Here is a 12,814-nt window from a genome sequence, read left to right as displayed (position 1 = left end):
ATGGTGCTGTATACTGTACATGAGGGTAACCCTTGGGAAAACAAAAAGAACAAGGAGGATGTATGAATAAGTCAGATTTCAGGATACAGAGTTTCACAAGATAGAAATGACAATTAGTGATATGCTGTATAGCAAACCTTTCTAGCATAAAACAGCAAACATTAAACAGTTATAAACAAAGATGATCGTGGTTATATTTCCCTCAAAAAATGATAAAGTTTTTTTATAATTCAGAAAGTGAATTAGTCTTACCTTTGCAGCTGTGAGTTCCTTTCCAAGCAAGATATATGTAACAAATGTCAGTACTGAAATCATGACAGGTGTTGTGGCCCAAAAAAAGGCACAACAAGCATCCAAATATTTTCTTGCTTTCAAGCTGTTTAATTCATCTTGTCGCAGAGAGTTGATTTTTTCAAAGAAATATTTTTCCCAAGCATAAAATTTTACCATCCGTATACCATACAACAGTTCATTAATGACCTTGATAAAATATTTACAAATAGATGAATATAGATGTAGGTATGGATACATATATTCACGTGTGTATCATATGTGTGTAGAAAAATATTTAACTTAATAAATATATTAAGAATATTGTAATTTGCTAGAAGCATTATCATGTGCAAATAATATAACTATTTTAAAACATTTAGACAAAATATGTTAGGGGATGTCAATAAATAAAAACAAAGACAGCATGTTGTATTACCTTACATGGGTTGCTTAATGCTACAAGTGTATTTCATGAAAGATAAACCTTATCAAATATAAAGAAGGAATTTGGAGAAAAAGCATTATAATCAGCAGGCCATTCTGGTGTATTGTGCCTCTTGGATTATTTTCTTTCTTATATTTGATGAGGGAAATTTTTCCTGAAATATATTAGAAGCAATAAACAACCCATGTAAGGTAATACAATATCTTGTCTTTGGTTAAATTTATTGGTATTACCTTACATATTTTGCCTGATTTCTCACCTGTGTTGCTAAAAGGTTTTCTTTACTTTTTAATATCTACATCATTAATAAATATAAAATGAAAACAACAATAATGCAAAAAAAAAATAGCATTACAATAGCACAAATAATTGATAGCCTTTACAAATCCACCTTATCGTAGATTATTGAAAACTATTGAAGGAAATGTATTATAAACCAATAACTTCATGAGATTCACTAGTAGTCCAAGAGAGTATATCCTGGAGTGACTTATGTTTGCCTTTCTCGTGCTGACTGGAGAAACTGAGCTCAGTATTGAACACTGAGATGAGCCAAGTGACACTGATGAGTAATGCACAGGAAGATTTATAAAATCAAAAATAGTATTCGACATTAATAAATTCTGTTTAAAAAAACATATTACAAAATATCATAAATCTTTTCAAAAGTAATCTTGTTATGTCTACTAACTTCTGGGAAACTCACCACTTTAATATAATTAAATCTGAATTAAAGTAATTTTGTTTTCCTTTTTAGTGACACATGGTAATTCATCTCTGAGCAGAAATATATATGTTTCAGTGCCTAGATTCTCTTTTCTATGAAGTACAATGCAGACATTTGAAAAAGCATTTACAACCAACTCCCTACATCTTTTGAAATATATTCATCATACTCAAAACCATTATACTAGGAAATTCTACCTTAATCCTTTAGCATTTAAACTGGCCATAGCTGATTAAAATGATCTTATTTTATCTTCAAACCAGCCAGATCTCACACCTTACAATATTACTTTCAAAATTAACAATCATGTAACTAAAATCTTAAAGCTACAAGGTAAGATGACTAATCTAAATCAATGTGAATAAATAAGCATTACATTTGACATAGTAATCTGAATGCCAGAGGGTTAAAGTATTTTTCCTCCTTAAGCTACAGCTTTCACAACTTCCACCTCTCATAATATTCCCATTAATAATCAATGATTTTAGATTAAATACTAACCTCATCAAAATTAACTAATTATCTTATAATGTTAAACTTCAAAATGATGTGGGAAACATGCTGATGGGTATCAGACAGCCAGTTGAGAAGTCATCAGTTTATACCCTGTCACCAGCATTCTGTTGTACCCAAATCCTAGACATATAACTCCCAGCAGATAAATCCATTTATATCTAAACAGGTACTGCAAAGAGTAACTCTCTGTTATATACATTTTTTGAAAAAAACTCTTCCAAACTAAACAAGTTCAATATAGAGCATTGTCATTCTTCCTAAAACTATCAAAAAGAAAAAAAAAAGGGAAAAATTTTAGATTGAAGTAACTATATACATAAAAGAAGTCTTGAAAGTTTCAGCAGGCATAGATTTTCTGTTTGAAAAAATAGGCTTCTTTTGGGGAAGGCTTATAATTACTTTTTTTAAAATATCATTCTCAAACATTGTCATCAAAATTGAAGACCTAAGAAATACCTTAAAAAATCAAGAAATCAAATTAAGCATTATTAGATAAAAAAAAAAGAGCAATATAAAAAGGTTTTCTTATGAAGTTTTTCTTTTTGTTTAGTTATAAAAAAGTGAGATGCTTCCATTTCAGAGTTATATTGTAATGTAAAAATACATCTTAACCCTTTTACTATGGGAAACATAGATTCACTCAAAATTTCATTACCCTTAACTGCAGAAGGCAGTTTTATATACCAATATTTTGTTCTAACCAGGCAGTCTATGAGCATGAATCAGTCACTAGTATTCACTAATTCATTATAAAGCTATGACTTTCTAATCAGCTCAGGTTAACTCTCTTTGCTATCTCCCAATGGAGAAGGAATAGCAAACCAGAAATACATCTAGGGGTCCAATGCAGGGTACTACTGAGCTGCTAATTGTGTATTTACATCTTTACCATAAACAAGTGTTTTTTTCTTCTCTGGGGTAAATTGCAGTGAAATTGTCTTTGGAAGTTAAAATATGTCACAAACATATTTGAACTAACCTAAAGTTTATGTACTAATCTATATTTTGTTAAAGAATTTCATCTTTGAGGTAATTTTCTGTTGAGATATGTCAAGTTTATTAACATAACATGACTTTCAGAAAATACCAATTCTATTTTTTGATAGATGTTTAACACTATTACAGGAATGACCAAGAAATTTAATTTTACAGTTGACATGTAGCTACTAGGAATATGCTTACCTAATAGCAGAATAAAAGTATTCAGAGAATTTTAACTTGCTCTACCTAAGACAGACATAAGCAGTATTAATGATGAAAGCAGCACTTTGGATTTTATGTCAAACCTTAAAGTTCAGTATGGTTGTCAGATTGATTCTTTTCAACAACTCTTATACTGCCCTTGGTTGATCACATATTCAGTTGTCCGCAGGAAACTCATCTGCAATGCAGTCATAATAGAGTCCCTTCCAGGCTGGCATAAATGGCAACATGGACAGCTGAAAATATGGACTAAAATGATCAGATCAGGTATTCAGTTACTTAAGTTCATGCGTATGGCGTCTGCAATCTGAATTATAGCTGGTTGATGATCTCTATGTTGGACAGCTGTGATTGCCAGGTATAGATGGCTTTTGCTCATGATGCTGTGAATTTATTGATTGGGGCCAGTTCAACTCAGTCTGGATGAATACTGACACAAGTATAAGTAAATAATATTTAATAACTAATTATTGCAAAATGTTACACCATCCATGATACACTTAAGGAAGGTTCTTAGATCTCTATGTAGGGAAACTCGTTAATAACTTCATCATGTGGAATTAATTACTCATCACATAAATAAATAATACATTCATAAAAGAAAACTGCATACAAGGTTACTTACTTTAACACGAGCATCTTTCTGCAACATATTAAGCTTGCTAATATCTTGGATTTTAAATGCTAACCATCGGTTAACTGGAATAATTACAAGTGTGAATGTTAAACCAGCTAAAAAAGAAAGTCCAATTTGCTGATAGAGAAGGAACAGAGCTATGGCAACTTTTAAGGGTAAGCTCCATAATTGGTGAAAACTTACACAAAAATTAACAATCCGATCAGTATCAGTACTCATAAAATTAACAATCTTCCCAGCAGAAAATTCAGACATCAGAACATTGTTTACAGACAAAACTTTTTTGTATAATGTAGTTATAATAGCAGCTCGAACTTTGAACTGAAGTACTTGTATACGATATGTGAATTGCGAGGAACAGAATGATCCAATCAAAGAAGTGAGAAAAAGTGTGCAAGCATAAAATATTCCATCAGATTCTTTGGTCTTACTGTTTTCCATAAAAGAAATAAGGTAGTTGAGAAGAATTGGACCAGAAAAACTTAAAATGTCTGTAAAGATTTTCAAGATGCCTATAAGAACATATTCATTACCATATTCTTTGAATAAAGTTTTAAAGAGAGAATGTTTTCCACAATTTTGAGAAGATGGATCTTGAATAGCAATGGAAGGTGATGCAGAAAAACTATTGATAGATTCCTCATTGTTATCCCAGAAAGGATCTGTTTGACTTTGAGCTCTTCCTTTGCTTAGTATGTATTGAATTAAACTGTTACTAAAATTCTGTACAATTGTGTGTGTTCGAAGACGTCGAGGTAGATGATGTAAGTCTCCTACAGAAGCAATTTTACTTCTTGTTCCACGCCGCATCATAGGTTGTACCCAATGGAAGGATAAACGGGAAAAACAACTGGATCCATCTTCTGCAATTTCTACTTGTCTATGATCAACTTGTATACCACCATAATTATTAACATGATCTGAAATTAGAGGTTCAGTCTCTAAGGGATCATAATTAATGAGGAAAGACTGGCCAGGTATATCTTCACGCCGCCTTGAGGGCAAAATTGAAACAAGATACAAGCAATGAAATGCTAATGATATATACACTGTATACTCCTCAATTGGATTATTTAAATTTGGATGAATCAGATGATGCAGTGCCACACTACGAGTCTGAATAATACGAGATGCAAGCGTAAGTAAGACAGCCAAATTCATTATGACTGGTCCACGTAAGCTCAGCCAATATACTTCTCGGAGATACCACAAGAAAACCAAATTAGTCAACCAAGTGAAAGCAATGATGCATTCTGTAACACCATCCATGATACTTAGCTTCTGGTAATTTAATAATGTAGAAAGAGTAACTCCAGTTATTGGAATGATCATTAGCAATACAGTGACCAAAACACGTAAGATTAGAAACCATGGCGGTGAGAGAATTTCTCCAAGATTGCGATTATTGTCTTGAGCTGCAGCTGCAAAATAAACACTGCAGATTGCAAGAATGAGATGAGTTGGACAGATGATTGCTAGTTGTTCAAAGCAATAGCCAAAATCCCCAGCTCGCCACTCAGTAAAATTCTTTCCCTTTCCACATAAATCTTGCCATTTCCAGGTGAATGTCATTTTGGAATTTTTAGTGCTTTTTGCCAACTTTCAATAATTTATTAATGATACGTTTCCATCTTCTCCATTCTGATGAGGTATTTCTGTTTCTTTCAAGTCTGTCAGGAGTGGAATATTTTTAATTGTACCATATTAGCTGGTAACTACAAAATAATAAAAAAAGAAAGGTAGAATTAATGACAACACACTCCTTCTCTTACTCTTTCACTCTCTCTTTTTCCCTCTCTTTCTTTCTCTCTCTCTCTCTCTGCTCTCTCTTTCACACACACATGTCCATTTCATATACATGTACCTACATCTTTCAAACTTTCTCTTCTCTTTCACTTTAAAACAAAGTAAATAAATGAAAAATTTTAATGGAAATTAACAACTTGAAAATAATTTTAAAAAAACACTAAAATATTGTCTGCTTAAAGAAAGGTAAAATATAAATACTTACTGTACAAACAACTTATATGTTTAAAATCACATTCAGCTAAAAATATTTCTAAATGATTAAAATATTGTGTATGTCAAAAAGTCAACATTTTTTTTTCTTAGAGAGCATGAGGACTATATGTGTGTGTATATGTCACAGATAGTGGATGTGTGTTTGTGTTGATTGATATGCCATGACATTCATTATATGTCTGTGTATTGTGTATGTGTGTTGACGTCACAAAAGCCATGCTTTTTTTCAAGAAATAACAAACAAAAATTGTATTTATTTGTTTTCATTAATAAGTAGAGGTCCAAATGTCACAAAAATTTGTACTGCACTGCCAAAGTAAATATGAAAGTAAATATGCAAAAAAAATTAAGATAAAATATACTATTTCTGAGATATTTTGGGTAGACAAAAAACCCCTAGAGTTTTAGTATTATCAAGATATATATATATATAGAGAGAGAGAGGGGGGGGGGAATAAATAAGTAAATGAGTGGAAATTGAACCATTGAGTGTGATAAGTAATAAGGCACTAAAAGAGAATGACTCTTCTCAGATGCAATAATATATATATATATATACTTAAGACGCGAACTCTGTAATCCTTTGCTTGACCTTTCCTTCCTTCCTATCTGTCTTCCTCTTTGCCTGTCTCTCTTTTTCACCCTTTCTGGTTTCCTTTCCGCTCTATCTCTCTCACTGCCTAGTCGACTACCTACTTCCTTTCACTGGCAGCTTTGTACAAGCCAACATGGCTATTTTTGCGCTCTGAATTTATCCATCGTCTAGGCTTAAAAGACAGCCCTTAATGTGTAGTGAATTTTTTTGTGTTTGTATTTTTATTTTGTATTTGTAATTGTATTTTATTTGTATTGCTTTTACGTCCTGTTCTTGTCACATTTTTTTCTTTCCTTGTCTTTACCCCTCTGTAGAGGAATTTTATTTTAATTCTTTCACAGGAAGGACTGAATCGACGGGTCGTGTTCTGTCCTTACCTTCGAAACACGCATTGAGTCGATCCAGGGACAGCTGATGAAGGGGAATATTCCTTGCATTGTTTGTCTTGTACTCTGTTTTTTCGTTGTTAAAAAAAAGTCCGTTTCCTAGTTGTTTTTATGCTTTCGTTTCTCGTTGTGTTCTACGTTTATTTGTGGTGACCTGTATTCACACACACACACATATATATATATATATATGCATGTATATATACATGTAGATGTAGGTACGTACATATATGTATGTATGCATATATTTTATTTATTAAATTATTGTATGACTGAGCACCATCACGTCGTTTCGTTTCTTTTCTCCAAGTAAGTTTATATATATATATATATATATATATTATATATATATATAGTTATGTTATATTCTGTTAGAAATGGAAATTGGAGTCCTGAAGAAAGAGTATGATTGGACATTTATTTATTGATCACTACAATTGTTTTGACACAACATATTTCATTTGACTCTTTAACCTTCCTTAATGGAAAATAACAGAAACAAATAACCCTGAGCAGACTGAAAGCTGTAACTTTATTTTAACTTCTAAAGGCAAATTCACTGTAGTTACTGAGAAAAAAAAATTAGGCGGATATGGTGTTTTTACATCTTTTACCATAAGAGAGAATTTTTTATCCATTGTAACAGCAGTGAATTTGCTGGCATGGAATGGACAGTTTGACCAGAGCTAGCAAGCTGGAGAGCTACACCAGGATCCAGTCTGATTTGGCATGGTTTTTATGGCTGGATGCCCTTCCTAATGCCAACCACTTTACAGAGTGTGCTGGGTACTTTTACATACCACTGCATGAGCACCTTTGTGTGGAACTGGCACAAGTGCTTTTTACATGGCACCAGCACAGGACTCTTGCAGGCCAATCCTCTTCACCATGGGGAGTGGCCTTAACATTTCTGCTCTGGAATATGGAGTACAGCAAGGCGCCAGGCATCTCAGTCTTATGTCATCTCATCTGAAAGGTTCAACATCCTGAGGTCATCCTTCAGTGTTTCATCCTATGTCTTCCTAGATCTCCATCTTCCACATCTTCTATCTATCTTGAGATTGGCACTTTTTTATAGACCTGTCAGTATTCATCTGCATCACATGACTAAACCATTTCTTCTCTCTTGCACACAGCATCGAATTCCTCCTATGCCTAACTTCCCTCTCAATACACTAAGACTTACATTACATCCAGCCTCATTCCTCTCAAATTATCGCATGTCCTCTGCATTCAGGGCCCACATCTCGCTACCATGTAGAATTGCTGTCCATATACATGCATTGTACAATCTTTCTTTCACTTGGAGAGAAACCTTTCATATCCAACAGAGGTAAAAGGTTTCTAATTTCCTCCATCCTAATCTCATTTTAGCTATCACACTCTTTGTGCATCTTCCCCCCATTACTAATTTGGTCCCCTAGGTAACAGAAATTATCTACTAACTCTAATGAGCAGCGAGGACATTTGAGAGAATCAATTTCCCAAGTCTCCGTAGTTTTTATGGATCCTGTACATACATATACACTGTACATATATATACAGTAGGCTTCTTTCAGTTTCCACCAACCAAATCCACTCAAAAATGTTCACCTACCAAACCCAGAACCATGTGGTTGGAAAGCAAGCTTCTTACCACACAGCCATGTCTAGCCTTATATATACATATATATATATATATATATATATATATATATATATATATATACAATGGGCTTCTTTCAGTTTCCATCTACTAAATCCACTCACAAGGCCTTGACCAACCTGAGGCTATAGTAAAAGACACTTGCTCAAGGTGTTGCACAATGAAACCATGTGATCGGAAAGCAAGATTCTTACCACACAGCCACACCATATACCCCAACTGTGGATGACACCAGGTAACCCAAACTGTGCCAGTGTTTTACTCAACACATTAACATACTAATTGACATATGCCCATTAATCCAAAATATTACACGCACACATACACACACACATATACTGTGTGAGGTGTGTGTATATATATATATATGTCTATATGTGTGTGGCTGTGTTTGACCACCACTTGACAACTGGTGTTGGTTTATCTGGATCCTCATAACATAGTGGTTCAGCAAAATAGAGCCAGACTTAAAAAACAACACAAGTATTGAAGTCAATTTCTTTAATTAAATCCTTCAAGACAATGCCCCAGCATGACCACAGTCCAATGGCCAAAACAAGTATGAGATAAATAAGAGTATATAAATACATATGTATGTATGTGTGTGTGTGTGTGTGTATGTGTGTGTGTGTGTGTGTGTGTGTGTGTGTGTGTGTGTGTGTGTGTGTGTATCACCATCAGTTCAAGTCATGCTGGCACAGGATGGTATGACAAGATTTAACAGGTCAGAGGACCAACTCTACCTTCAACCATTGAATCAATGTCACATCCTTTGAAATGGTTTCTGTGGCTCCTCACACCAGCTACCTTACAGAGTGTACTGGGTGCATTTTTTTCATGATACCAACACCATTGTAGTTGCCTTGCCATCAGCAAGACTAAAAAGACCTCTCAAGCCCTGTGTTATCACTGTCCAAATTGATTACCAAACACTTAGCTTAGCATGTGCTGGGAGCTTTTTATGGCACCAGCACTATTGGGGTTGCCTTGCAGCTTACAAACAGAAAGAGAGTACTCCATGAAGGAAAAGAACAAGTTTATTGTGAAAAGATGGTGACAGAGCAAATAACAGAAGAAACAATGTTCAGATGGGAGTAGCAGAGAGGAGAGGAGGGTTAGTATCAATGAGGAGGGGATAATGAGGCAATGGCAAAAGGATGTGTTGAGTAGGTTGACCAGTGATGGGTCAGGTCAGTTAGATGGATTTGTCAGGGTCAAAGATATTGATATTAATGGTGTTACATAGTTTTATTGTTGAGAAAGCGTAGGAACACTGTAAGACAGAAGTGGATTATAAGGGGGAAGTGGAAAGTAGCATAAGTGGACAACTGAAAAAGAATGATAAGATAGCAGGGTGGGTAAAGAGATGTTTAGTGCTACACTATCTGCCATAAGATAGAAGTGGGTAATGGGAGGAGAATGGGAAAGGTAAAGGAAATGATAATGTCAGAAGATAAGTAAATGAGAGTCAGTGATTAGAGGAGAATGAGGGGGTGTTGAGTAGGGAGAGATATAATACTACTCTGGGTAGACAGAGAGGTGCAAAGGAAAGGTACATAAGATGACAATGTCAGGCTAGAGTATATTTTCAAGGTAGCATGTCCAAAAGAGCATGATGACAGGTGAGTGAAGGAAGGTGGGTAAAGGTTTCCACCATGCAACCCCTCCCCCATTGAAGGGCCATGACTTTTGATATAAGAACAAGGAATGGTAGCAGGATGTAGATGGTGAAGGTTTGGGGAAAGAAAATATTCAATATGCAAAAATTAGGTACTTTCCTCTCAGTTAAGGCATTGTGAGAAGAGGAAATGAAAGGGAGTAGAATAGGCACAACAGTTAATAGAACAGCTGGTCTGACTTGCAAGGGTATGGAATGGACAACAGATCAGTGGTACAGAGAGTAAAAAAAAGGCACTGCAGATAGAGGGGTGCATGCTCTAAGCTTGACGGAGATATCAGGGCTTTCTGCAGCACTGAATATCACCAGTCAACACAATTTTCAACACATTCCTTCATCAGATATAACATACCAAGATCATTTTTCACCACCTCATCTCAAGTCTTACTAGGTTTCACTCTCCCACAAGTCTCATTCACTTTGAGCACTCATCTTTCATTTCCATCACGTGCCCATACAAGTACCATCTCTTCTCTTACACACTACAGCTGATTTCTCTTATACCCAGTTTATCTCTCAATTCATTTGTACTTTGTTGTTCATGCACACTAACATGACACATCTAGTGAAGTATCGTGAGTTCATTTATTTCAAAACTTTGCATGTCTTCCACCCTTAAGGCCCATGAGTCATTGCTGTGCAGTAGTGAATTTTTTCACACAAGCCCATTGTTTTCTAGTCCAGTCTTATGCTAGCTACCTTACTCTCAGAATATCCACCTTACAACTAATTTGGTTACCTAGGTAACAAAAGCTATCATTCACATTCAGGAAGCCATCTAGGAAAGAATCTATTTCCTGAATGCTCTTACAGTTTATACACACACACACACACACAGACACATTCTTATTCATTTATTCTTTTACTTGTTTCAGTCATTTGACAGTGACCATGCTAAAGCACTGCCTTGAAAGATTTTAGTTGAAAAGAATTGATCTGAGGACATATATTGTAAGCTTAGTACTTATTCTATCAATCTCTTTTGCCAAACTACTCAGTTACAGGAACGTAAACACATCAAAACTGGTTGTCAAGTGGTGATGGGGGTGGGGAACAAACACAGACACAAAGACACACACACACACACACACACACACACACACACACACACACACACACACATATGTTGGATCAGGTGATGAAAGTTATGGAGAGGGCCACAGCCCAACTAATTAGGGAGAAAGTTAGTCTAGATGAGCTGCAGTTTGGTTTTGTGCCAAGAAGCACCACTGATGCTACATTTCTGGTAAGGCAGATGCAGGAGAATACACAGCCAAAGATAAACCTCTGTACTTGGCTTTTGTTGATTTGGAGAAAGCTTTTGATAGGGTCCCACAATCCCTTATCTGGTCATGAATGCAAAAACTAGGGATAGACAAGTGGTTGGTGAGAGCTGTACAAACCATGTCATGGATGCTACCAGTAAGCTGAGGGTTGGCAATGAATACAGTGAAGAATTCAGGGTATGAGGATCAGTCCTCAGCCCCCTTTTGTTCATCATAGTCCTCCAGGAAATAACAGAGGAATTTAAGAAAGGCTGCCTTTGAGAGCTCCTCTAAGCCAATGACCTTGTTCTATTTGCTGAATCACTACCCAAACTAGAGAAGATGTTTCAGGTATGGAAGCAAGGTCTAGAATTGAAGGGCCTTAGAGTTAACCTAGCCAAAACCAAAGTTTTAATAAGTAGGAAGACAGACACACCACAAATCCCTTCAGGTAGACGGTCCTGTTCAATCTGCAGGAAAGGCATAGGTAGAAACTCCATAAGATGTACCCAGTGTAAGCAATGGACACATAAGAGGTACAGCAACATCAGAGGAAGGTTAACAGGGAAAGTACCTTTTGTGTGTGGAAGATGCACAGGTACAAGAAACATCGAAAATGCACAGAAAATAGGCTCCATCAACTGCCAGTGGCATAAGCTAGAGGTAGTAAATAACTTTTGTTATTTAGGTAACCAAGTCAGTAGCAGAGGTTGCTGCTCCAAGAAAGTAGTTGTGAGAATAAGATTAGGTGGAGCAAAGTTCATAGAGGTCCTACCTCTGCTGCAACAAAGGCCTCTCCCTTAGAGTGAAAGGCAGATTGTATGATGCCTGTGTGCAAACAGCTATGCTACACAGCAGTTAAACATGGGCTGTAACAACCGAGGACATGCACAGGCATGAAAGAAATGGAGCCAGTATGCTTCACTGGATGTGTTATGTCAGTGTGCATGTTCGACAGAGTGTAAGCATCTTCAGTGAAAAGTTGGGCATAAGAAGCATCAGATGTAGTGAGCAAGAGAGACGCCTGTGCTGGTATGGCCATGTGATGTGTATGGACAAGGACAGCTGTGTAAAGTGCAGATCTCTAACTGTAGAGGGAACCTGTGGTAGAGGTAGACCCAGGAATACATGGGATGAGGTGGTGAAGCATGATCTTTGAACTTAGGGTCTTGTAGGGGCAATGACTAGTGACCAAGACCTTTGGCGATATGCTGTGCTTGAGAAAACCCATCAAACCAGGTGAAATCATAGTCGTGGCTGATGCTGGTGTCATGTAACTAGTACCCATGCCAGTGGTATGCAAAAAGCACCTTTCTGGTGCCATGTGAAAAGCTCCTTTCAAGTGTTGGGCCACACAGAGGTAATGACTAAAACCTTTGGCATTATGACATGCTTGAGAAAACCCATCAAGCCAAGTAAAAT

The 12,814-nt window shown here is 36.0% G+C and overlaps 1 protein-coding gene across 1 annotated transcript in view; it reads right to left on the bottom strand.

Moving 5' to 3' along the window:
- Positions 1 to 12,814, bottom strand: part of LOC115211942 (multidrug resistance-associated protein 7) — a 49,995-nt gene that overhangs the window by 22,778 nt on the left and 14,403 nt on the right. The window contains exons 2-3 of the mRNA XM_029780700.2: positions 3,790 to 5,516; positions 253 to 480 (exon numbers count right to left, since the gene is read on the bottom strand). Of these exons, the coding sequence (XP_029636560.1) occupies positions 253 to 480; positions 3,790 to 5,373 (1,812 nt within the window). The 5' untranslated portion in view covers positions 5,374 to 5,516. The remainder of the gene's footprint in view (positions 1 to 252; positions 481 to 3,789; positions 5,517 to 12,814) is intronic.

This window comes from Octopus sinensis, linkage group LG1 (genome assembly GCF_006345805.1).
Source record: "Octopus sinensis linkage group LG1, ASM634580v1, whole genome shotgun sequence".
Lineage (NCBI taxonomy): Eukaryota > Metazoa > Mollusca > Cephalopoda > Octopoda > Octopodidae > Octopus > Octopus sinensis.
Note: the sequence above shows the minus strand (reverse complement) of the source record. Positions and strands in the feature narration are given on the sequence as shown.